Source organism: Oratosquilla oratoria, chromosome 1 (genome assembly GCF_046742065.1).
Source record: "Oratosquilla oratoria isolate Oo_2021 chromosome 1, ASM4674206v1, whole genome shotgun sequence".
In the NCBI taxonomy this organism is placed as follows: Eukaryota; Metazoa; Arthropoda; class Malacostraca; order Stomatopoda; family Squillidae; genus Oratosquilla; species Oratosquilla oratoria.
In genome coordinates, this window is record NC_134777.1 from 117185372 (window position 1) to 117211825 (window position 26454).

Genomic DNA, 26454 nt, shown 5'->3' on the forward strand with positions numbered 1-26454 from the left:
ACTCAGCCGTTTTGTAAATGTACAATTCCCTACCATATCATCGCGCACTTGATAGATTTTATCATAAAACTGCTCTTCGTCTGGAAGGTAAAAATATTTACTTTTGGCTAGAGTAAAATAAATACGGTCAATTGTCCGTTATGTCTCTTAGAATCTGAAATATTCAGTGTTCGAAGCGAAAGCTCCGTTTGAATAGGTAATGGAATATTAGAAATTATTTTTTATCCTGAAATTTTCTAGGATTCGGAATTTTTGCCTCGAATATTGGAAATATCAGATTTTTTTTATATTCCCTTGAGAGAGAAGTATGTTTACTGCGCGCCATATTTGATTCAAACATGACGCCATAACGCAGCGAAGATACTCGTAATTCTGCCATTGTGGAATCTGAAATACTGATGTCTTCCAATATTGAGATTTATTAAACATTTCCGAATACTTTTTTTCTCTCTGAAGTAACTAATGTCATCAGTGTGGTCAGGCACTAGGCATGGGACCGGCACCCAAAATGGACACTTATTTGAAATGGGCAATATAGAATAAGGGCGAGATTGGTAGTTTGGAGAACTCGGCAGAGATTTTTTCCCTAAGTGACATTCCGGCAGGTCTCCTGAAAGCAAGGTTTGGGTCGTGTCTCTCTCTCTCTCTCTCTCTCTCTCTCTCTCTCTCTCTCTCTCTCTCTCTCTCTCTCTCTCTCTCTCTCTCTCTCTCCTCTCTCTCTCTCTCTCTCTCTCTCCTCTCTCTCTCTCTCTCTCTCTCTCTCTCTCTCTCTCTCTCCCACCCACTTGGTGGAAATCAGTTTATCGCAAAAAGTTCTCTAAATAGTGTCGCCCTTATTCGCTTGGTAGTTAACACAGGCGCGCGCGCGCACTCACACACGCACGCGTACATAGGTACATTATATATTTATTTATTCACAGGACTTCCGTTTGCATGAATCCGCCACACCTGCACCTCTTTGAGCATTTTGTGTTTCATTGATGTGTGGCTTTTTCTGTTTTATTTTAGTTTTTGTGGCTTTACAATATTAGCTTGTGAATGAAGAAATAGTGCCTTTTTTCGTTATTTTTTTACCATGGGGGTGAGCGCGCGATTTACCGCGCGACTCCAGCAGCATGATACCATATCGTGTTCATTTATTATTGTTGTTTTTATATTTTGTTCTTTAGGTGACTGTGCGCATGTAAACAGCGCAGCCCTATTGCATGACGGTTGGTGCCTGCACACACTCGGTGTTATCAAGAGGTTGTAGTGGATTTGGTGACAAACTTGCACAGAATTGTGTCAATTGCACGCAGACGACAACGGTTGTCAAAACGCTCACTTTCAAGAAATAGTGTGTAGATGTCGTTGTGAAGTAGACTCACCCCCGATCAGGAAGTGGACTTAAAGGGAAGAAGTGGATCGGCTTGGGTGTGTATATGTGTGTGTGTCTGGTTCGTGAGGGAGGCGGAGCAGAGAAACAGACCACTAGAACGCATAACGCGAAAATCGAACGCTGTTTGCCTTTTGGCGCGCTGTGACGGTTTGCAGAAGCGACGTGACGTCACAGACTACGAACTCCGAGACTTTGAAACTGTGGAAGCATCGTTTATGCCCAGGTGTCTTTGTGTTTAGAAGCGGGGGCGTGCAAGAACCAGCCTCACAGGCTTAGCAACTGCCCGAGGCGTGGCGACAGCCTTCCCCTATTCGCTTCAAAAGCAGAGCCTGGCGGGCAGGGAAGCAAACGGAAAGAGCAGTTGGAATAACAATCTCCCTTCGCCCGTGAAGACTTCTTCAGGAGAGTTTACGGTTGTAGTACATCTTGAGCGCTAAGATGACGAACGCTCACACACCAGACGAAGGCGTGACAGCCTCTGGGCTCACCCTTCGATGGGACCTGAAGAACTTGGAGATCAAAACCCGGTCTGTTGAGAAGACACTTGAACCACTAGTCATCCAGGTAAATGAGTAGTGTACTCCAGGTATTGAAGACGGATCGTTGTACAAGGGAAATACGTAGACCGTACTCACTGGTATCTGTAAATTAGAATTGGGGGTACTGTTGGGGGATGGGAGGTGAGCATACACCATGAGACTCTGAACTGTTACCCAAGGCATCACCTGTGCCTTGTGTACTCTGGGATAGGTAGCAGTGAGGTCGGAAGGTATGCGTTACAGGAGTATGTTACTTTAGTCAACAAGCCAATGCCATAGGTTCATTGTAATAGGTTTGCCTACTTGTATACCAAGAACCTCATTCAGGCTCTAACAGCTTCAATCTTGAGGTATCCATAAGCTGATTAGCATCGTTTGCTGATAGGAACAGATTTTGTGATCCAAAGATGATTTGGTGGTATCAGGTAACAGAAAGGTGTTAGTTCAATTATTTGTTAATTCCTGAGATTATCTGGATTTCTTTTTTTTTTTTTTTTTTTTTTTTTATATATATATATAACTTTGTTCACATTCTCCCATATCGTTAATCGCTCATTCGTTCTAGCAATTTGCTGGTAGGTTTTCATCGAAAACTTCCAAGTTTCTTTCAAGGAATTGTTACAAATTCGGTCCCATCTTTCGTCTAAGCCGCAGTGGTTCTTAACCTTTTTTGGCTGCGACCCAAAATTTTGCACAAATCAAGCATCGCGACCCAAGCCTACATAGATATACGAATTGTCTTTATAAGTAATATGGTTATGCTTTTAAAAGCGGGTTTTATTTATTTTTTATTTAATCATGGTCTGCTTAGAATCCTAAAACTAGGCATCATGTATTTTAATTATTACAGTATATAATTATAATAAATTTATAGTGAGAAAATAATTATTTTCCGCAAACCCTTAGCGACCCAATAAAATGACTTGGCGACCCAAATTTGGGTCGCGACCCAGGGGTTAAGAACCACTGGTCTAAGGTAACTGGGCTCTTTCATTTTTCATCAGACGGGTGGGAAAGCCAAATCTTTTGTAGTCGAGGCCTTGGTGCCAAATGAAAGGATTTGGCTGCTTCTTGTCAATTTGGCTCAGCCAGGTCGCAATTTCCTTCACCTTGTCCCCTTCCCCCTTCCCCCTCTCTACCTTTCCCCTTCCCCTCTCCTCCCATCACCTTTCCCAATCGCCCCCTTCCCTTCTCATCCCCTTCCCCTTCCCCTCTCCCCTCCCTTTCTCATCTCCCCTCCCCTTCCCATCTCCCCTCCCCTTCCCCTTTCTTTCTCCCCTTCCCCTCCCCTTCCCATCTCCCCTCCCCTTCCCCTTTCTTTCTCCCCTTCCCCTCCCCTCCCCTTCCTCTCTCTCCCCTTCCTCTCTCTCCCCTTCCCCTCTCCTCCTCCTCCATTCCCTTCCCCTCTCCTCCTCCTCCATTCCCTTCCCCTCTCCTCCTCCTCCATTCCCTTCCCCTCTCCTCCTCCTCCATTCCCTTCCCCTCTCCTCCTCCTCCATTCCCTTCCCCTCTCCTCCTCCCCTTCCCCTTTCCTCCTCCCCTTCCCCTTTCCTCCTCCCCTTCCCCTTTCCTCCTCCCCTTCCCCTTTCCTCCTCCTTCCCCCCTCTCTCCTCCTCCCTCCTCCCCTTCCTCTCTCCTCCTCCCCTTCCTCTCTCCTCCTCCCCTTCCTCTCTCCTCCTCCCCTTCCTCTCTCCTCCTCCCCTTCCTCTCTCCTCCTCCCCTTCCTCTCTCCTCCTCCCCTTCCTCTCTCCTCCTCCCCTTCCCCTCTCCTCCTCCCCTTCCCCTCTCCTCCTCCCCTTCCCCTCTCTTCCTCCCCTTCTCCTCCTCTCTCCTCTATTCCTCCTCCCCTTCCTCTCTCTCCTCCCCTTCCTCTCTCCTCCTCCCCTTCCTCTCTCCTCCTCCCCTTCCTCTCTCCTCCTCCCCTTCCTCTCTCCTCCTCCCCTTCCTCTCTCATCCTCCCCTTCCTCTCTCATCCTCCCCTTCCTCTCTCATCCTCCCCTTCCTCTCTCATCCTCCCCTTCCTCTCTCCTCCTCCCCTTCCTTTCTCCTCCTCTCCCTCCTCCTCTCCTCCTCTCCCTCCTCCTCTCCCTCCTCCTCTCCTTCTCCTCTCTCCTCCTCTCCTCCTCTCTTCCTCCTTCTCTCCTCCCCCCTTCTCTCCCCTTCCTCTCCCCTCCTCTCCCCTCCTCTCCTTTCTTCTTCCCCCCTCCTATCCTCTCTCCCCCATCCCCTCCCTAACTTTACCCTTGTTCCCCACTCCCGAACCCAAGTTTCTAATTTAGGCTTCTCCATTTTCCCGCCCATTCCCCCCACCATCCACCCCCTCCCTCCAGGTCTCCCCCCAATTACCTTGTCCACTTATCTCCCCCTTCCTCCTAGCCACGCCATTAACTCATTCACCCGCTTTCACCCCCCTCATTCGTCTTTCCCCCAGCCAAAATTCTCCCCATTCTTCTCTTTCCTCCCTCCCCCTTACTTTCATTTCACTTTCATTTCACTTTCATTTCTTCCTCATTTCTCTCCCCCCCCCCCGTCTCGATAAACTACACTTCCATCTGTCTCCACCTCGCCCTCGTTTCCCTTCCCTCCCCCGCTCACCTGGTTTATGCTCCACTCCCTCCTCTCCCCCGTGGGCTCCATCTCCCCCACCCAGCTAATTTCCCCCACCCCACCCACCTCCAAATTCCCTCCTGCTTTCCTCTTCCTTGGGCATTTCTTAATATTTATCTTGTTCCCCCATACATTCTTCCTCCCCCACTTTCCCCCAGTTCCCTCTTTATTCTTCACCTCTTCTTTTCTCCCCTCCTCCTCCATTCCCACCCTCCCAGTACATAAATCCTCACCCATCACCTCCTCTTAGCCTCCTCCCCATTAACTCCTTACTCCCCAACCTCCCACTGTGCTCTCTCTCTCTCTCTCTCTCTCTCTTCTTGCATTGATTTCTCTCTTCCCCCCCTCCATCTCCATCCCTTGCCTATCCTTCTTTCGTCATTTACCTATCTTTATCCATTATCTTCCCCTTCACACCATCCTTATCCTCCCAATACTCCATCCTCTTCCCATAACACCCTCCCCTCCCCCATCACCCCCTCCCCTCCCCCATCACCCCCTCCCCTCCCCCATCACCCCTCTCCATGCTCCTCTCTCCTCCCATACCTCCCATTCTTTCCACGTCCCTCTTCGCATCCGTCTCTCTTCCCGCTATCATCTATCCTTCCCCCTCCCACCTCTCCTCCCCCATTCACGTTTTAATTCTCCACCCTCCTCCACTCCTTAGTACTTTCCATCCACTTCCTTACCTTTCTCCATCTCTTTCCTCCCTCCTCCCTCTTCCTCCCTCATCATGTTTATCTTATCATGTCCTAAGTCACAATGCCCTCCTTATCATCCCTCCCTCTCTCCCTCACTCCCTCACTTCCTTACTCTCTTTCTCCATCTCTCCCTTCCCAAATGCTTGTATGTTATTTGCCTTGAATTATGGTATCGCACTCGGGGAGCACCACTTCTCAGCATGGTATATTTTTTAATTATTTATTTATTTATTTTTTCCCATAATGGTTGTCTTGAGATTTATTTTGTTACTGTAGAAAATAGATATAATTTGTAATCAGTGACTGTAATAAAAGCACCTTTCATGATTTTATGCACTTTTTCATGTAATATATGTACAGACTTCTGTGCTTGCAATAGCAGACTTGATTAAATTAGGTATTTCTAGATAGATTATTTTATGGCTTCATAGTGCTTCTAGTATATTTGGTATTTGTAGATAGTTCATTAGAAATTATCTAATAATGGGCATTTTTCATTTACAAATTTGTACAGGCATAATCTTCATGTAGTCTTTAGTGTTCTTGCTATCGATTCCTTTTGTCCCTGTAGGTGACAACACTAGTGAACACAAAAGGACCTTCTAAGAAGAAAAAAGGTCGCAGCAAGCGAGCCCATGTGTTGGTGGCTGCTGTTGAGGCTGCAACAGCCAATTTCATAGAGAGAGGAGAGGAAATTGCCTATGAAAACCCAGACATCAAAGGGGAGATGCTTGGAGCTGTTGAAGAAGTACGAAAGACAGGTATGTATATTATGTTGCTGTCCTGACGAAAGCTAGTATAGGATGTGTGGTCATGTATGTATATGTGAGGTTTGAATTCATGTGTTCTTATGTAATGGCTCAGTAGTAATGTGCTCATTTCATCCACAAGATCAGAATTAAAATCCTTGCAGACACAAAAATGGGTCCTCCTGAAGGGTTCGTATGGGCATGTTTGAATCTTGTCAGGGTTCCTGATTCTTTATTCAAAACAACAAACACAAACACACACACAGACACACACACACACACACACACACACACACACACACACACACACACACAGACACACACACACACACACACACACACACACACACACACACACACACACAATGGTAGATATCTGGAACAAATTGAATGAGGAAACAGTGAATGCTAAAACTATACAAGAATTTAAGATCAAAGTGGATCCTGAAAGATCCAAAAGCAGGTCACTGCGAGCATAGCTCTCTTCCTGTAAAATACAACTAGGTAAATAAATACACACACACACACACACACACACACACACACACACACACACACACACACACACACACACACTTACTTACTTACTTACTTAGAAGGTGATATAGTCCAAGCTCAAACAATACATGAGTTCAGATATAGATATGATAATTGGAAATCGAGGTTATAGATTAAGTTGCAACTGTACATGAATTCGAGTCTAGGTATGTGAGAAAAAGACTAGATGGGACCCAAAGAGCATTGCTCCTTTCCTGTATATTACAGTCAAGTAAATACACACATGCACCATTACCCATAGGTTGCCTAGGTATATATTCAACTAGTAAATTTCATGAAGTTTGGTGAATTGCCAGCCACTTTGGGGCTCTGCACTTCCAATCAGAGAAACTCTAGCAACTGTTGTTATTAGTAAATCCTCCAGACATCTACCCCACTGAAAAATCCCTCCCAATAGCAGCAAGAACTACACTAGCATTCTTGTGTTCAGGTCTTCATCAATCATTAAGACAGTACAAGTACAGAATAGGCCTGAATACAAAAATAAACTACCCCAGATGCAATGATCACACAAAGGATACTGAACACCTCATTGGACACTACCCTACACTAGCTGTACCTAAACAGGGGGTGGGGGGGATCATCCTTAAGTGATTTGTGGGCCAATCTGGTAGCCATTGCCTGCTACCTGGAAGCAGTGGGGCTCCTGTAAGAGGGAGTTGGGGCAGTGGATTAATTGACCCCCCATTATAAGGGGGAGAAAAGGTCTTTAGGTAGAGGCGATTGTACCCATCACATTGTATGGAGCATAGACTTGGAATTTACAGGAGACAAAAAGGAGGAACCTATATGTGTTTTAAATGAAGTGTATAAGAAGTATGGAAGCATGGGGTTTACAAGGATGGATAGAGGAAGAAATGAGGAGGTAAGGCAGAGTTGTCAAGTAGGGTAAATCAAAGAATACTGGAAGTCTGTTGAACAAGGAAGGGAGAGTACAAGAGATGGGTATGAATAGCTAGTAATTGTGAATGGATGAGGAAGGGACTCAACCCAAAAGGATTTCTTCTTGTCTACTCCGTTTTTTCTCAAGTGGATGAGAGAAGAGGGTCACCATGCAATAAAGTGGTGAAAGTAAACTACCTTTGACTGTTGGGCTCTGCTGTGGAGGTGCTGTGTCTTACTGCACTTCCTCTGACCCAAGCAGTGGATGGGGAACAGGGGTATCCTTTCATCCACAAGGAGTGAAGATAGAAGGAACAACAAATTAATATTGGACAGGTGTGGAATGAGTGAAGGGTGGGTATATGCTTTAACTTGGCTACACTTATAACAAAGCGGTGGAGATTTCTTTTGGTGTATATATGTATATGCATTATTATTATTAGGAGGGTCAGTGAATGGGTTCTGATGGGTGTGAAGTAGATATATACTTGACTTGGATACCTTCCTATAAGAGGTAGAAGGTCTTTTGTTATGTGTATAGAAATATGTATTGTCCCCAATGACATCTGCTCCACTGCATTGCATTTTAACTCAGTGTAGGTATTTCTTTTCAAGGTGAAACCATGTCAATCTCAGCACGAGAGTTTGCGGAGGACCCCTGCAGCAGCGTGAAGCGTGGGAACATGGTTCGAGCTGCGCGTAATCTACTCTCAGCTGTCACACGTCTCCTCATCCTTGCAGATATGGTAGATGTTCACCGTCTTCTCAAGAGTCTTCAGGTGGTATGTATTAAGAGTGAATTTTTATTGTGTACAATGACTTGTAGGGTATGCTACAAACATGGAAATGAATTAGGTCATCGGCTTTTCTATACAAGTTTATGTTACGAGTTTGTGTGGTGGTCTATATGTGATGTATACATGTGAATACTGATTGTAATTCAGGTTGATTTATTTATTAATTTATTTTTGTTATAATTTGTAATCTGATTAGTTTTATTCTTAGGTTTGTTGCAAGTGAATTCGTGGACTTGCCTAATTTTAGTGTACGGAAAGGGATCTACACTTATGGGGCCCTGTCTTATACTACAGTTATACCTTGTTTTAAATTCTTGTATGGTTCCAGCTTGGACTATATCATCTTCTAGGCTATTCCAGGAGTTATACATCAGTATGGAAAGCTATTTCTTCACATCCTTCAGAAATGTGGTCTTTTATCTTATAGTCTTTGCTCTGATCACCAGTGGCATTTAATGTGTTTGTGTTTTTACACATGGTCTTGCAAGTGTCTTGTGAATGTTGTCCATCTATACCAGAGAGCCTTTTCTGAAACCCTTTACAAGGGAGGAGGAGGAGGCAAAGTCAGAGCATATACCCACCCTACAATCAATCCACACCCATCTGAAAATCACTTATCTTTCCACTTTGTAGATGAAGAGTTGTACTTGTGGTGGTGGGTGATGCTACTGCTGTGTTCCCATGATTGACGAAAGAGTCTTGTCCTTTTTATATTCTTAGTTGAACCTTTTTTAACCACCATAAGTAGCTGAACTTTTGTAAATATTGATACTGTTTCTTTATTTAGTACCTAATGACTGTCTTTCATTTTATTGGTATAGGATGCTTTTGTAAGGACGATTCCTCCCAATTATTATGGTGCGCAAGAACAATTGTATGAAAACAGTAAGATGGTCCAGACTGCTGGAATTATTTTATGTGTAAGAAGTTTAGTGTACAAGATGTTCCTTTTCTGTATTCTCTTTGTTCCTCGCCTATGTCAATTTCGAGGGCACGGACATACTCTGCATGAGTCAAACTGTCATGGAGTTTGATGCTTAGTGTGGCTTCGCTGACCATACGTAATCTACAGTTGGTCATCCTATTTTACGTATCCGTACAAACCTTGTATGAATCGTTTAATGTGTGTTAGGTCTTCAATGGCTGCCACCAGTTGTGGTAGTGGAGAAATGTGAAGTACAAATTTCATTTCATGGTGTGGTATGGTCTGGTGTGTGTCCCAAGTGTGGTAGAGTTTAGTGTCCGTATTTTATGGTACGACATAGTTCAGTGTGTACATCCCGTTATTTGATTTTTATCATACAGTATGTGTCCTACAGTGTGACATAGATTGGTGTGTGTGCGCTCCAGGGTGGAACAATGTAATACTTTTATTTATTGATACAATATACCCTGGTGTATTTGTTTTTAAGCAAAATATTAGAATGTGATGAATAGGTTATGTTTATATAGATTTTGTTTATATGCATATACCCATATAAATAGGGTTGAAAAAGCAGTAGGATCAATTATGCATGCATTGAGAGGCTGGCCCATTCCTGTTCAAATCCCTGTGTGGGAGGCGAAAGCCTTTGCCTACGAACCACAAGTATAACTCTTGGGGGCATTATACAATTATTACTTCAAACTAAATGTTCTAGTTTACTTTCTTAGTAGGTGTTCTTGAAAAATCGTCATTATCTTTATGGACTGTAAAATGAATATGGTATTTACAGTAATTTAGGAAGTGAAGTTGGGAGTTTTATTGAAATTAATCTAGCTAAGTAGTTATTTCTTGCTAGACATACTAGATTGTATTTAATTGGTTTTGGATATAGTGAATGTTGTTTTGTGCTGTGTCGTTATGTATCGTAGTATTGAGTGCTATTCATGAAATTCTTTGTTCAGGTGGAGGACGACCTTGAGAAGGTGAAGAACGCATCCAGTCAGTCGGAACTCCTCGACAACTTCCGCCTATTCGGCAAAAACACTTCAGACCTCATCAACCAGGCTGCCAAACGACAGAACGAACTCAAAGACCCAAGATTGAGGGACGATTTAGCTTCAGCTCGAGCTATGCTTAAGAAGAATTCTATGATGCTTCTCACAGCCTCTAAGGTCAGTGTCTATCAACATTTTGCACTTTGCCTCGAGTATTTTAAGTTTGCATCAGTAGACTGTGTAAGAAGACTGTAAAGGACAGGGTAAGCCTTACGTTGAGATGAAAAGCAGGAATATGCCAAAGGGTAAAAGATGAGGACCACATGGTAGCCCAGTGAATCTAGTGTCAAATTCATGAGCAGGCTATGTTGTGTTGCTTCCCAACAGCCTGGCCAGGTGGGGAGGTAACCCAAAGCTGCCAAAAAAGATAAGATAAATAAATTAATTAATTAAAAAAAAGAAACGGTGACTAGTTGCAAATGACAGGGCTTTGACCTACCAATGGTTTCTCACTTTTCACTGCATGGGAGTGGGATAGTGAGTTGTTTTTTTTATAAGTTAGGCGAAAGATAAGGTATTTTGTTACCATTTCATCGTGAATTAGGAGATAGGTATATAAGAAAATGGGAATACCGCTAACGGTAGGGTTAATTGGAGATTGGGAAGTTTTGGAAATGCTTTGTATTGATAGTGATAGTGTAACATTATAATGGTGGCTTCTTATTAAATAATAAAAAAAATTATATCAGAGAGTGTGAAGTGATACAGGCTCATAACATGGATCTTAATGTACTCTTAATGTTCATGGTGTGCATAACATGAGATCATTACCACTGTTGTGGATTTATGTAAGATATGGATAGAATATAGGCACAATTTTCAACAAATCTTCAGTTGTTGCTCATAATAAAATTGTAAAGAATGCCATGGTTTGTAGCAGTTAATAACTGAATGGGAAGGATTTATGGAATGAAGATATTCTGCTTCAAGTTAGATTGTGTTTTGCTGTGTCCATGAAATAAAGGAAATGCATAGGTGATTTTTATGGGATATAATGTTAATTCCATAAACATAATGTTATATATATTCAATGGAAAGATGATCATTGTTGGTTGGGAATAGCCACAATTCATTTGGCATTAACTGAAGCTATCTATATACCAAGGGCTTCTTAACTGAAACAAAACATAGCTAGAAGATGATTTTGAAAGGATTAGATAGAGTATGTGCTGAAATAGAATCGTAAGTGTGCCATCATATAGAAAAGGTTGAAAATATTCAAGATATTAATAGAAATCTTGAGGAGCTGTTTTTAGATGTTAAGAATTGCAAAGAACATTCATGTGAAGAGAGTATTTATAGCCAGGTGAATTTAGTGTGGGAAATCATAGTAGGTAATATTATGCAGTGAGATGACTTAATCCTGCAGTAGCCAGTTGTTAGAAAATTAAACTTCACATAATTCATTTGATCCATTTTTTATCAATCCATTTTTGTAGGACTGTTGTTTGCATTCCATGGATTGTATTCGAGATGTTTTGCATAAATTGTACAACTATGATGAACATATCACAGTATTGTGCATTGTTTTTTAGTGCAAACTAAAGATAAACATTATAAATTTGAAAGTCTTTGAATGTGTAAAGTAATGAATTTGAAAATCATGAATATTTTTTACATTAAATAGGATGACATTGCCTGTGGCTGCTCCAGACTGATGCACAGCATTATTATGAATTTTTTATCTAAGCAGATAGTTTGCATCAACTAGTTGCAGATTAATTGCTTTGCCTCTCTTTTTTTCCAATCTACTTTAAGCATCCTTGACTGACAAAATTCGATATGCTTTAAGCCTGCTGAGTGTGACGTTTTATTAGGGGACAGTCATAGCATTGCATTAGGTGCTACTATAGTGAGCATTATCCAGAAGTTTTGTGTCGAGCTAATGCCATTGCATTATTGGATGTGGCACAGTCACATATCTGGCCACTAGAGTGAGCATTATTCGATAGACATGATTTTCCATGTACCCTCTTTACCTATGCATAAATGCCACTCTAGTGAATATTATTTTTTCCTTCCGTGGTACTGACGCCAAAATTGTTATTTTAGAAAAAGGCGCAGTATTTGTCTCTTCTTTCATCATTTTTGAAGATGACACGAGTTGAATTGCCACTATAGTGAGCATAGTTTATTATGACACTAGTAGTGTTGCCAGCATAGTAAGCATTGCTGCATGAGCAACAACAAAAATATTTTGCTGGGGAAGGAACAGGCTGACAGGTCCCAGGGCATCATCACGGGGTAGACCCTCCTGACAGTGAAGGTAAGCTGAGTAATATCCAGGGCAGTACAGCAGCCAAAGACATTGGTTTTAAGTAAACATCCAGTTGGCAGCTTGAAGTTGAGAGAAACGGATACCAGAGGATCCTCGGAGGCTTAATGACCATAGTATTAAAGATGTGTGGTGTTCCCTCCTTGCTGTGCTAAAATCCATTAGTAAGCTTGCTATGTTTTATCACGAGATATAGTTATGTGGTTTATTTGTTAAAATTTTGTTGTGGAAGAACTGGTGAAATGTTGCCACTTAAGTGATGTTTAAAGTTAACTACATAATTATATCTTGGAAAGTGACAAGCAAAATTTCTAACGAGTTCTACACAGCGAGATAAAGGGAAACCCTTTTTATAGTTCTCATACTAAATCCAAGATATATTTTGTTGGTTTTAACGAAATGAGAGCTGCTATGGAGTTGGCAATCTTATAGAATTGCCAGAATTTATGGGAGAGTAGATTTTTCTCGTCAGAAAATAGGCCATTCCAACTCCAGAGCTGCCAAAGCCTGCTGCATTGCAACCACCTTTTGGATAGCTACCGTCTGTCAGGTTGTTACATCCTCTCAGGTAGTGAAGCCTCACTAGTCCAAGACTTCCTATCCGGCAGTACATTGCCTGTATAGGATGCCACATCCTCTCTAGCTCCTTCAATTAGAGGGCCAATCCTTGGCTGAATAAAATCATAAGGCATTAATCAGAAAATTTTAGATAAATGGGTCATCCATTTAGAGCACTTTAGTTATGGTCGCATTACCCAGTTCAGTCTCTGTGACCTGTAATGGAATATCTGCCAAAGCCATAAAAGAAGTTTATGAAATGTATTATTCAATTGAAGGGGCTGATGGCTACTACGTTTCGAGGTTGTTTCTCCTGATCAGACTGGTATTATTTGCTGGTTTGGTGCTGACAGAAGGACCCTATTTATAGACGCTTGATCCACCCCAGCATGTGCACCTGGGTTTATTCACACTCAGTTTTGCCAGGTGAAAGATTAACAAGATTGGGAATGATAAATAGTAATGCTGTGATGGTCATTATCAAATGCTTCACTAGAATAGCAAGACAGTGAAAATTATTAAGTTAAGAAGTGCATATACATTCATAGAAGTAAGATCCTAAAAATAAGCTTAACATGTAAGGCTCCAGTCTGTTTGAGTAAGATTTTGTAAACACTCGGTATAAATAGAGTAGCTCTGAAGTGTGTTTTTGTGTGGTTAAAAATTTTCATTCAAGACTTGATATGTCTAATGAAATTCTACTGTTCAGATCGTATCATTTTCATTTAATTGTCATGGTGCATTGCTCGCAGGTTAGGCTTCACCTAACCCATAGCAGTGGAAGAAGGTGATCATTTGGGGGTGAAGTGTTACGTACACTGTTACGTACACTGTTACGTGTCCTTGCTAAAGCCAAGCACCTAACCACCACCACACAGGCATACGTGCGTCACCCAGAACTGGCGGCAGCCAAGGCCAACCGGGACTATGTGTTCAAGCAAGTATGTGAGGCGGTCAACACCATAAGTGATGTAGCTCAGGGCAAAGCCACGGGGGCAGGACAGTTGCCGTTTGAGGGACCAGGAGAACTGGCTTCTGCGCTTGACGATTTTGACGTGAGTATTTCTTTTTTTTGCATCCTTTTGTTCTATGATGATAATGCTAGACTTCTTCCCCCCCATTGGTAAAAGTTGTCTTATAGAATGTTATGGAAGGCTGCATTTGGTTTCATTACAGTTTCTTTGGGCAGTGTGTACAAAAACAAGGAGCTTATAATAATAAAAAAAAAAAAAAAATCCATGTGACATGCTCAAAGAAAAAAAAAATACATAAAGATATTGGTCTTTTCATCCATAGCTTTCAGATTATAATTATGGCTGTCAATGGCCATTATGGTATATGGAAGTTGAGATGAAGCCAAGATGTGATAGAGCTGCCTTGCTTCTTTTTTTACAAGTGGTCTTTTGCGTGCACGCTTGAAGTAGAAGCTGTGCTCGGCATTTTCATCATCTTTGACATTTATTTGAAGGGATGGAGGTGACAAGATAGCAACTACTTGGATGTGCTGAAGATGTGAAGAATTTAAGTTCTTTTGGTAAAATTATTTGAAGTTATGAAGAATGAAATATTTTTACCTTTAGTTTGAGCTTGCCGGAGACCAACGATAGGTACCTGGGAGTGGTGATCCATTAAGATGGATGTCAGAGAGAATCGTCTCCCTGCCACCCATCTTCAAACCCCATCAACACCTTCGTCAACTTTTTAAGGTGCAGCCTTGAGGGGCTGACACTCGCTCTTCAGGCTTGGTCAAAGATCTCTTTATCAACTTTATTTTTTTATTATTATTATTTATTTATTTATTTATATATGTATATTTTATTTTATTTTATTTTATTTTATTTTTTATTTTTTTATTTTTTTCCCACCATTTCACATAAGGAGAGCTTATCAATAATTGCTCCCCTCCTTTTCCTCCTCCTACTACTACTACTATTATTATTATTATTATTATTATTATTATAATTAATAATTAATAATTGTTATTATTATTAACCAGTGACAAACAGTCCATACTGGTAGGACATAAAGGACCATGACTATTGCCATCTACTGTGTACCTGTGAGCTTACAGTTAGAACAACTAAGACAACTATTATTACCTACTATATAAATGGAGACAAAAAAGTCAGAATGTGTTTAAGATGAAGTGTTTGGAAAATGTAGTAGAAGAAAGTGAGGAAGGTAATGCAAGTGGAAAGAAAGATGTAAGGTAGGGTAGATCAGAGAATGCCGAGGTGGTTTGGGCATTTGGAAAGATGAGCAGAATTGGTGTAGAAAGCAGATGTAGATGAATGGGACTTAAGAGGATGGACGAGGTAAAGGGTGTTTTGAATGGACGAGTAATAGAGTTGTATAGAAAGCAGGAAAGATAGGAGTGAATGGATGACATGGCCTGAAGGGATGTTTTTCTTGTCTGTTCTGTAAAATTATTTGAGTGGATGAGGGGTCGGGGGTTGGAGTACAATGAGGTAATTGGGGTGAACCAGCTCCAACTGGAGGGCATTGTGCTGAGACAAGAGGCAGTGAAAGGGTTTTAATGTTTGTAGTAGGTGTGTGCTTTGATTTGGCCACCTGTCTTACAAGGGTAAGGTCCTTTAAAGTATGTATGTGTGTATACGACAGTAATGCCACAGGAGAACACTCCAAACATATTATTTTTAAAATTCCAGAAATTGCTGTTCTTCTGCAGCACTACTCATGTATTGGTGTCTGTCACTGGTTAAAAAGAAAGAAAGAAAAAAAAAGTGAAAAGTAGATTTTGTTGTAGTCTGGAAGAAAAAAAGTAAATTTTTTTCAATCATAGAATGAATAAAATCCAGAAGATCCCACAATTTTTAAGGTGTTGAGTAGGAAAAGGGTTTACATTCATTTTATATCCATTATGCCTTGTGTTTATCAATGACACATACTCAGTTCGGCACACCAACCACTGCTTTTATTTGTAGTTGATTTTGAGTTATTCATACCCAATATTTGTTTGAGTTCTGTAAACGGGTTATCACCGTCTTGTACGTTTTTCTTTTTTTGTATTTTTTCTCTTCGTATTTTCCAAATAGACAGCTAACTATTTGACAAGGATCACTTTATGCTAATTTCACTCACTGTTCCCCCCAGGAACGGATCAACATGGACCCACTAACGTACAATGAGGTCCGCACTCGCCCCTCGTTGGAAGAACGCTTAGAATCTATTATTTCTGGGGCTGCCCTTATGGCCGACTCCTTCTGCACCAGAGATGACCGAAGACTCAAGATTGTGGAAGAATGCAATGCAGTCAGACAGGCTCTACAGGACCTTCTTACAGAATATATGGACAATGTAAGTATAGTAGTTTTACTTGAGGGTCTTCTTCAGAAACAGATATAACACCAGTGTGATGTACTAATCTTGATGAAACCTTCAGATAGAAATGTTGGACCTAAAGGGTCACATTTAATAATGTTGTAGGTGTTGATTGATATTCTGGTGTTACATGATGATGCTGTGATACATGGAAGGGAGTGGGTGGGAGATGGGGGTTAGGGAGTATGTGTGAATGATATTTTGATGCAGCCCAAAAGGATTTCTCCCCGTCTTATCTTTTTCTGCATGAGGGGACATAGGGGGCTCGCCAATTATATGAAGCAACCTTGCAGTGGATGTACTGTGTCTTGGTACATTGCCTCTGACCCAGGGTAGTGAGCAAGATGCAGGGATAACCTGTCTTCCAGGAGGAGCCAAGAAAAGAGGGAGGTATGGACGGTGAATAGGAGTGGAGTATGTGGGGATGAAATGGGTGGGAGTGGATTTATTCCTTTGACTTGGCTACCTCCCTTGTAAGGGGGAAAAGAATTTGGTATGTGTGTATATGGGAATGGGGGTGAGGTAGTATATGTGAGACAAATTTGACATAGCCCGAAGGGATTTCTCCCCGTCTTCTTTTCTGCATGAGGGGATGGAGAGGGGAGTCGGTGATTTAATGAAGCGGCCTTGCTGTGGATGTGCTGTCTCTGACCCAAGGCAGTGGACAAGATACAAGGATGACCTGTCATCCAGGAGGTGCCAAGATAAGAGGGAGGGTGGAGGGGAGTGTATTAGGGACGGAGTGGGTGGGAATGGTTTTTATGCCTTTTTCTTTTTGGCTACCTCCCTTGTAAGGGGAAAAAGCCTTTGGTATATGTATGTATATATGGGATACAGGGTCCTGATGTGCATGTTGTCAACTCCTTCAGTATTGTGATATCATGAATGTTGTAACCTGTGGCAAATCATTTTATTCACCTGAGGGATAAATTCAGACCTTAATAAGATCATGGTTTTTGTACATCCCACTTGTACCTGATTTCACCCACATGTATTAGATTGCATAGGAAATGCCACCACAAAATCTACACTGTATGTCATATAATGAATTTAAGCTCTATTTATAAATAATTTGCTGTCGTGCCTCATGATTTGTTGAACTCGGCGGATCTTGCTATCAGATACAGAGATAGTGGGATAAAGCTATTCTAGTCTTATCAGATTTACTTATCATTTATGACATGCACGAGTGTGCACAGAATTTGAGGCTTAGATTGAATGTTCTTTATGAATAATTGAATTAAAACATCTGGTGTGGAAGGCTAGACAAGTTTACGGGCAGTCAATTGTTGCTCTAGCTGTGGGTATCTTGGAAGAGAGGCCTAGGACACTGGAGTGATCGATTGTTGTATATGATACTTGTCATGTACCTTATTTTATTGTGAAGTGGCATGATTGGGTAAGTGAAAGATTTGGATGATGGAGAACTTAAACACAGGAAGGCACGGAACCCTAAACACAGAGTGTTTAGGGTTCCATGCCTCCCACTGTGTTTATGTTCTCCATCATCCAAATATTTGTCAATAAGTGAAAGATGTTCAGTAATATTTTAGAAATGAGGGCTTTGGTTATTTTTATTTTTATTTTTATTATTATTATTTTTTTTTATGCAGGTTGTTTACAGTAGTGAATTGTCACATGAGCAGAGTGAGAGGTGCTTTCAGTTGTGTGACGTGCCTAATAACTTTTTTCCTGGTTAATACTCAAATTTATCCAGTTGAGGGGAAGGACCATAAACAAAAGGTTTTTTTATGAATTAAGAGGGACCAATAACAAATACCAATGGACATCAAAGAGAATTGTTCTAGTGTTTGCCCTGCAGCTGAATATATAGTAACCAGGATTGAATTTCATGGAGAATGCCTTTGTCAAGTATACAACAACTCTCATATTACAAATTTTTTGCAGATGGGAAGGAAGCAACCATCAGACAACCTGGATAAAGCCATTGACCACATGTATAGGAAAACTAAGGACCTCAGGAGGCAGCTGCGTAAAGCAGTTGTTGACCACGTCTCTGACAGGTGTTTATAACGGGACTCTTAAAAGTAGATTAATTTTTTATTGTGATTTCATGTAATGAGGTGAGGGAAGTAAATGTAAGGATGCTAGGCAGAGTTTGAAGTCAATGAGTGAGAGTGAAGGGGGGATATATATATATATATGTGTGTGTGTGTGTTTTGAGTTTGCAAAGATATGTGAGGAGGTAGCTAGAAGTAAATGTGGGCCAAGGTAAGCTGATGAGATACAGGAGTTAAGGGCATCAGGGGGTTGGTGAATGTAAAGAGTGAGAGGTTGGAGGAATTTGAGAGCTGCATTTTGAGGTCACATTTACCAAGGAATGGAAGAATGGGAAAGGAGGTGAATTATAACATAAGGGAAGTAGGTAAATGTTTAGAGGGAAATGAAAAACATCACAAGATAGTATCTAGGGATTAATGGAAAAAGAACATATGAGGGAGTGATTGTGCCCATAGTACTGGATTGTGGAATTTAAAGGAGGCAGAGAGGAAGAACCTGAATATGTTTTGAGATGTTTCTGAAATGTGGTGGGAGTTACAAAGATGGATGGTGAGAAATGTGGAGGTGAGGGAGAGAGTGGGTGTAGAAACTATGGAAAGGAAAAACAAATGTGGTTAATCAATTAATAATGGGATGGTTTGGGAATATGGAGAGAACGAGTGAAGCAAGACTAGCAAAAATAGAGCTGAATAAGTGGATAAAGGGAATTTAAGAGAAAGACAAAGGATTACAAAGGCAGAGCATGCCGAAAGTAGACCTTTTGGTCCATAACTAGGTCAGATGCAAAAAAATGTATAATAATGACAAATAGATAAATAAAAAATCAAATAAGATAAGAATTATGATAATATATTTAATAATAAATAAGATAAATGCATAGGTATAGTTAAATAATAAACAGGTAAATAGTAAATTCTCCACTCCACTCACCTCTGTCTTCCGTCCTCTCCCTTCCTTCCTCAACAGACATTCCCCTCTTCCCCAAAGCCCCCTTCACCCCATCCATCCACCTCATCCTAGGACGTCCCCTCATGTTCACTCCCTCCACATCTGCCTTCCATACCTCTTTTACTAGTCTTTCTTCACTCATTCTTTCCATGTGTCCAAATCATCCTAATATTCTTTCATCAACCCTATCTCCCAAATCCTTTTTCACCCCTGTTCTCCTTCTCACCTCCTCATTTCTCACTCTATCCAGCCTAGTAACCCCCACCATACTTCTCAGACACCACATCTCAAACACATTCAAACTCCTTCTCTCTTCTTCTCTTATGTTCCACGTTTCTGCCCCATACAGTGCTGTTGGCACAATCACTCCTTCATACAGTCTCCTCTTCGCATCCATTCCCAAATGTCTATTCTTCATTACACTCTTTAATCCACCAAGGCATTTACTCGCTTCTCTCAATCTACATTCTACCTCCACCTTCACTCCACCTTTTCCTGCTACACTTGCACCCAAGTATCTAAAACTATCCACTTCCTCCAGTCGCTCTCCCTTAATGTTCACTTCCAGTCTACTGCCACTTTCACCCCTTGTACATCTCATCACCTTACTTTTACCCACATTTATCTTTAGCTTTCTTCTATCACATACTCTCCCAAACTCTGCCACCAGCTTCCTCAATCCCTCCTCTGACCCTGCCACAAGCGCAGTGTCGTCCGCAAACAACAGCTGGCTCACCTCCTGTGATTGCATGAGGAGGAATGGGCGGGGGGGGTGGGGTAGTATGTGTGAGTAAATTTTGACGCAGCCCGAAGGGATTTCTCCCCGTCCTCTCCTTATATGCAAGGGGGGACGGAGAGGGGGGGTCGCCAATTAAATGAAGCGGCCTTGCTGTGGATGTGCTGTGTCTTGCGACACTGCTTCTGACCCAGGGCGGTGGGCAGGGTGCAGGGATGACCCGTCATCCAGGAGGTGCTCAGATGAGAGGGAGGGTGGGAGGGGTGTGGAGTGTATCTAGGGATGAAATGGGTGGGAGTGTTTTTATGCCTTTCCCTTTTTGGCTACCTCCCTTGAAAGGGGGAAAAAGCCTTGGTATATGTATGTATGTATGTAAATAGAAAATAATAATAAATTGACAAATAATAAATGAAAATCAAGCAAATAATAAACAAAAACAATGAAGTGGATGGCTAGGGTGAAGAGAGCATTGGATTCAAGAGGAATGTCTGTTGAGCAAGAAAGGGAAAGGGCAAAAGATGGATGTGAATGGATGAGGTGATTCATCCTGAAGGGATGATTTTTGTCTGAACTGTACATTCCTCAAATATGTGAAGGAAGGGGATTCCTATGTAATGAAGCAGTAAAGGTAAACCATACATTGCCTCTAAACCTGAGCAATGTAGTAGGGGACAGGGATGACCCTCATCTTTGAGAAATTAAGATAGGAGGACCAGCAAATGGCCATTTTTAAGGAGTGTGGACAAGTTCAAAGCACATATTCGTATACACAAAACGTATCACAATGATAAAATTTCATTATTTGTTTTTTCCAGTTTCCTAGAGACCAATGTACCGTTGTTGGTTCTTGTAGAAGCTGCCCGAAATGGTAATGAAAAAGAAGTTGAGGAATATGCTCAGGTGAGTCCTCAAAGTACGGGTGTGAGGTCATAGTTTTTTAAGTATATCTTGCCCTTACCATTGATGTTTTCTTGTGTGTTTGTGTGTGTGTGTTTTTTTTTTTTTTTTTTTCTCATTTATTCTCTTTAATTTCAAATATAATCGTCTATTAATGAATTCTGTACTAATTTACAGGTGTTTACTGAACATGCCAACAAACTGGTAGAAGTGGCTAATCTTGCTTGTACAATGTCTAATAATGAAGACGGTGTCAAGATGGTTCGATATGCCGCTGCCCAGATAGAACTGCTCTGTCCTCAGGTTATTAATGCAGCGAGAATTCTTGCCGCCAGACCCAAGTCCAAGGTAATGTTCAAAATGTTTATATGCAACATATTCAGCATGCTAGTGAACTTTATATTTGTTTTTTAATGCCAGATCTATTAGTTAATAAAAAGACAACTGAATGGGATTTTCGTTGACTAGGGAAGAAGGCAAGAGATATGTGAATAGATGAGAAATTGATGCAACTCAAAGGAATTTCTTTTAATTTGTCTTGTAAATTCCTGAGTGGATGAAGAGGAAGGGTAAACCAACTTTGGATGTTGCACCTTACAATGGAAGTGCTTTGTCTTGCTGCATTGCTTTTGATCTTGGCAGTGGGTGCGAAACAGGGATGATCCTTTATCCATGAGGAGCTAAGAGAAATGGAAAACAAATGCGCGTGTGATGGATGAAGACTGTATATGCCTTGGCAAGGCCACCCCACTTTTAAAGAGAAAGGGCCTTTTTGTATAAGTACATATATAAGGGCGAGATGCAGGGACGACCTGTCATCCAGGAGGTGCCAAAATAAGGAAGGAACAGGCAGGGTGAAGGGGAGTGGAGTATGTTAGGGATGGGTGGGAGTGGTTTTTATGCCTTTGTTTTTTGGCTACCTCCCTTATAAGGGGGAAAAAGTATTCGGTATATGTATGTAAGCCTCCATTTTTATTGCATTTTTTTTTTATAAGTTCTAATAGGATACAGTCTTAAGGTGTGATTCATTGTAGGTGACCCAGGAGAATATGGATGCCTTCAAGGAAGCTTGGGGCAACCAGGTTCGCATCCTTACTGATGCTGTTGATGACATCACAACAATCGATGACTTCCTGGCAGTTTCTGGTAAGATAGGTTCTTAATTTGTATTTAAAGCACTGCACTTTGTATAAAAAGTTGTACTTTTTCATCCCAGTTTAATGTCACAACTATTCATCTTAAGAGGGTTATGGAGAATTTTTTTGAATCGGGAAATTTAATACATTTTCTCTGGACAACAAATGCCTTGTGTGTACCAAGACATTTTTCAGCCAATTAATCATTAACTTTCACTCCATTCCAGAGAGCCACATTTTAGAAGATGTAAAGACTTGTGTGCGTGCTATCAACGAAGGAGATCCTGACACATTGGACCGAATTGCGGGAGCTATCAGGGGGAGATCCGCACGAGTTTGTCACGTGGTAGCAGCAGAGATGGACAACTATGAGCCGTGCATGTACACAGATCGGGTTCTTGAGGCTGTCAAAGTTCTTCGGGATCAAGGTGAGATGTGTTAGCATTAAGTGAAACTAAGTTGAAAGGATGGAGTGGTTGGGAAGTGTGGAGTTCCAGGAAAGAATCGTAGTGGAGAGTTGATGGTGGAAATGTGTCTAGAAAGAGAGTTGATGATAGCAAATACAGTGTTTCGGAAGAAAGTCAAGCATAAGTACACATGGGAGAGGGTGGTGGAGGGAAGGGTGGTAGATAGAGCGCTAATGGATTATGTAGTGGTAAATAGGATTATGATAGGAAGAGTTAAGGATGTACATGTGCTAAGGGGAGAGGGTGGGGGAATATCAGATCATTTTTTGGTGGAAGGTAAGTTGAGAGTGGAGGATAGATGGAGAAGGAGGAAAGGGACAAAAGGTAGGGAGGTTCTTAGAGTGAACTCCTTGAATGAAAAGGAAAAGGAGAAGGAGTACGAAAAGAAGCTGAAGGAGGAGTGGGAGGGAGTAAAGGATAGAGCAGAGATGGGTGTGGAGGAGGAATGGGGATGGTTCAAGGAGGGAGTCTTAAAGTGTGCAAGGATGGTGTGTGGAACAAGAAGGACAGGGGGAAATAGAAGAAAGGGTAGTGAATGGTGGGATGAGGAAACAAAGAAGGTTGTAGAAGAGAAGAAGCGAGCATTCACAGATTGGTTACAAAAGAGGACAGGGGAGTCATATGAGAGGTACAAAGAAAAGAAAAGAGAAGTAAAGCAAAAGGTAAAGGAGGCAAAGAGGAGAGCAGATGTGAAATGGGGTAGGAGTATGACAGAAAATTTTGAAAGTAATAAAAAGATGTTTTGGAAAGAAATTAAGAGAGGAAGAGGAGGCGAATCAAGTAGGGAAGAAAAGGTAAAAAGTACAGATGGAGAGTTGATAATGGAAGAGATGGCAGTGAGGGGAAGATGGGCAGAATATTTTAGGGAGTTGCTAAATGTGAAGGAGGATAGGGAAGGAAAGATAGCTGCAGTGGGAAATATGAAGAAAATGAGAGTGATGAGTGAGGAGAACGGAGGAGAAATAAGGAAGGATGAGGTGAAGGCAGTTGTAAAGATGATGAAAGCAGGTAAGGCACCTGGTCTGGATGGATGTCATGCAGAATGTCTGAAAAAGGGAGGTTCAGTGATGGTGGACTGGTTGGTGAGATTATTTAATGTTTGCTGGAGAGAGGGTAAAGTACCGGAGGACTGGAGTAGTGCCTGTATAGTTCCTCTTTACAAGGGAAAAGGGGACAAGTGTGAATGTAGTAATTTCAGAGGGATTAGCCTGTTGAGTGTAGTAGGGAAGGCTTATGGGAGAATCTTAATTGAGAGGATTAGGAGAGGAACAGAAGGAGTAATTGGTGAGGAACAGTGTGGATTTAGGACGGGTAGAGGTTGTGTAGATCAGATCTTTGTGGTAAGACAGATATGTGAGAAAGCTATAGGAAAGGGGAAAGATGTTTTTTGGGCTTTTATGGATCTGGAAAAGGCTTATGATAGGGTAGACAGAAAGGCACTGTGGGAGGTTATGCAGATTTATGGGATAGGAGGAAAGCTTTTGGGAGCTGTCAAGAGTTTTTATGTGAGTAGTAGAGCATGTGTTAGGATTGGAAATGGAGAGAGTGAGTGGTTTGAAGTAAAGGTGGGACTTCGTCAAGGATGCGTTATGTCGCACTGGCTGTTCAACTTATACATGGATGGGGTGGTGCGAGAGGTGAATGCTAGGGTAGTGAGTCAGGGATTGGAGATGGTTAAAGAAAATGGAGAAAAGTGGGAGGTGAGCCAGCTGTTGTTTGCGGACGACACTGCGCTTGTGGCAGGGTCAGAGGAGGGATTGAGGAAGCTGGTGGCAGAGTTTGGGAGAGTATGTGATAGAAGAAAGCTAAAGATAAATGTGGGTAAAAGTAAGGTGATGAGATGTACAAGGGGTGAAAGTGGCAGTAGACTGGAAGTGAACATTAAGGGAGAGCGACTGGAGGAAGTGGATAGTTTTAGATACTTGGGTGCAAGTGTAGCAGGAAAAGGTGGAGTGAAGGTGGAGGTAGAATGTAGATTGAGAGAAGCGAGTAAATGCCTTGGTGGTTTAAAGAGTGTAATGAGAAATAGACATTTGGGAATGGTTGCGAAGAGGAGACTGTATGAAGGAGTGATTGTGCCAACAGCACTGTATGGGGCAGAAACGTGGAACATAAGAGAAGAAGAGAGAAGGAGTTTGAATGTGTTTGAGATGAGGTGTCTGAGAAGTATGGTGGGGGTTACTAGGCTAGATAGAGTGAGAAATGAGGAGGTGAGGAGGAGAACAGGGGTGAAAAAGGATTTGGGAGAGAGGGTTGATGAAAGAATATTAGGTTGGTTTGGACACATGGAAAGAATGAGTGACGAAAGACTAGTAAAAGAGGTATGGAAGGCAGATGTGGAGGGAGTGAACATGAGGGGACGTCCTAGGATGAGGTGGATGGATGGGGTGAAGGGGGCTTTGGGGAAGAGGGGAATGTCTGTTGAGGAAGGAAGGGAGAGGACGGAAGACAGAGGTGAGTGGAGAATGGTTGTATATGGATGATGTTGTGACGACATGAGGAGGAATAGGCGGGTAGTATGTGTGAGTAAATTTTGACGCAGCCCGAAGGGATTTCTCCCCGTCCTCTCCTTATATGCAAAGGGGGACGGAGAGGGGGGGTCGCCGATTAAATGAAGCGGCCTTGCTGTGGATGTACTGTGTCTTGCGACACTGCTTCGGACCCAGGGCGGTGGGCAGGGTGCAGGGATGACCCGTCATCCAGGAGGTGCTCAGATGAGAGGAAGGGTGGGAGGGGTGTGGAGTGTATTTAGGGATGAAATGGGTGGGAGTGTTTTTATGCCTTTCCTTTTGTGGCTACCTCCCTTGGAAGGGGGAAAAAGCCTTGGTATATGTATGTATGTATGTAAGTTGAAAGGAGGAGGCAAGTTTGAGTTTGGGACTAATGGGGAGAGTGTCAGGAGTGGTGAGTGGGTGATGGAAAGAAGGCATGGTTCTGCTGATAACTGATGATTTAGTAAAGTGCATGGTGGAGTGAAATGAATGTTTGTACGGGGGAGAAATATTAAATTGAATTCACTGTTTGCATTCATTTTTATATAGAAAATGTTAAACATTTGATATCCTCAATATTGCATTTTACAGATGAATTGCATAGATATTTAAAACTAGAACAATGGAAGGGATAAGGCACTAAATAATTAGATTGTCCAGGATTCAATTTTAATAATTTTTTCTTTTGCATACAGTGTTACCCAACTTTGCCCAACGTGTGGATGTGGCAGTTGAAGGATTAAGCAGCTCTCCAGGCAAGGACGTAGACGAAAACGAGTTCATCGATGCATCTCACTTAGTGTATGATGGTGTTCGAGAAATCAGGATGGCCGTGCTCATGAACAAGGCTGATGACGAGCTTGATCCAGATGACGTTATCATGGATGAATATCACACACTAGAAGTCAGGAGTAAATGTAAGTGCACTGTATATGTTATCGATTTCAGACCTAATGTTTAACGTCTTGGAATTGTTTGGTTATGATTCATTCTCAATAGTTTGACATTACATATACCAAGGCCTTTTCCCCCTTACAAGGGAGGTTGCCAAAAAGAAAAAGACACAAGATCATTCCCACCCATTCCATCCCTAAATACACTACACTCCCCTCCACCCTCCCTCTTATCTTAGCACCTCCTGGATGATAGGTCATCCCTGCACCTTGTCCATTGCCTTGTCCACTGCAGTGTCGCAAGTCCAAGGCAGTGAACAAGGTGCAGGGATGAGACATCATCCAGGAGGTGCTAAGAAAAGAGGGAGGGTGGAGGGGAGTGGAGTGTATTTAGGGATGGAATGGGTGGGAATGATTTTTTCGTTTAAATATTTATAAAATTGCTACAGTTATTACACATTTGTATGATTTTCTTTTCAACCCCTTCTCTCCCCCCA

At 41.9% G+C, this 26454-nt stretch overlaps 1 protein-coding gene across 8 annotated transcripts in view; it reads left to right on the forward strand.

Annotated features, from left to right (window-relative positions):
• The window catches only part of alpha-Cat (catenin alpha), a 104154-nt gene that overhangs the window by 65332 nt on the left and 12368 nt on the right, over positions 1 to 26454 (forward strand). For 3 of the 8 annotated variants that reach the window (XM_076184744.1, XM_076184774.1, XM_076184752.1), the window contains exons 3-14: positions 1170 to 1942; positions 5797 to 5986; positions 8015 to 8196; positions 10099 to 10308; positions 13903 to 14079; positions 16139 to 16342; positions 18275 to 18390; positions 20888 to 20972; positions 21147 to 21317; positions 22004 to 22115; positions 22333 to 22533; positions 25760 to 25981. In XM_076184744.1, the coding sequence (XP_076040859.1) occupies positions 1817 to 1942; positions 5797 to 5986; positions 8015 to 8196; positions 10099 to 10308; positions 13903 to 14079; positions 16139 to 16342; positions 18275 to 18390; positions 20888 to 20972; positions 21147 to 21317; positions 22004 to 22115; positions 22333 to 22533; positions 25760 to 25981 (1996 nt within the window). In that variant the 5' untranslated portion in view covers positions 1170 to 1816. The remainder of the gene's footprint in view (positions 1 to 1169; positions 1943 to 5796; positions 5987 to 8014; positions 8197 to 10098; positions 10309 to 13902; positions 14080 to 16138; positions 16343 to 18274; positions 18391 to 20887; positions 20973 to 21146; positions 21318 to 22003; positions 22116 to 22332; positions 22534 to 25759; positions 25982 to 26454) is intronic. The other 5 variants (XM_076184760.1, XM_076184785.1, XM_076184780.1 and 2 more) reach the window with 3 other exon arrangements.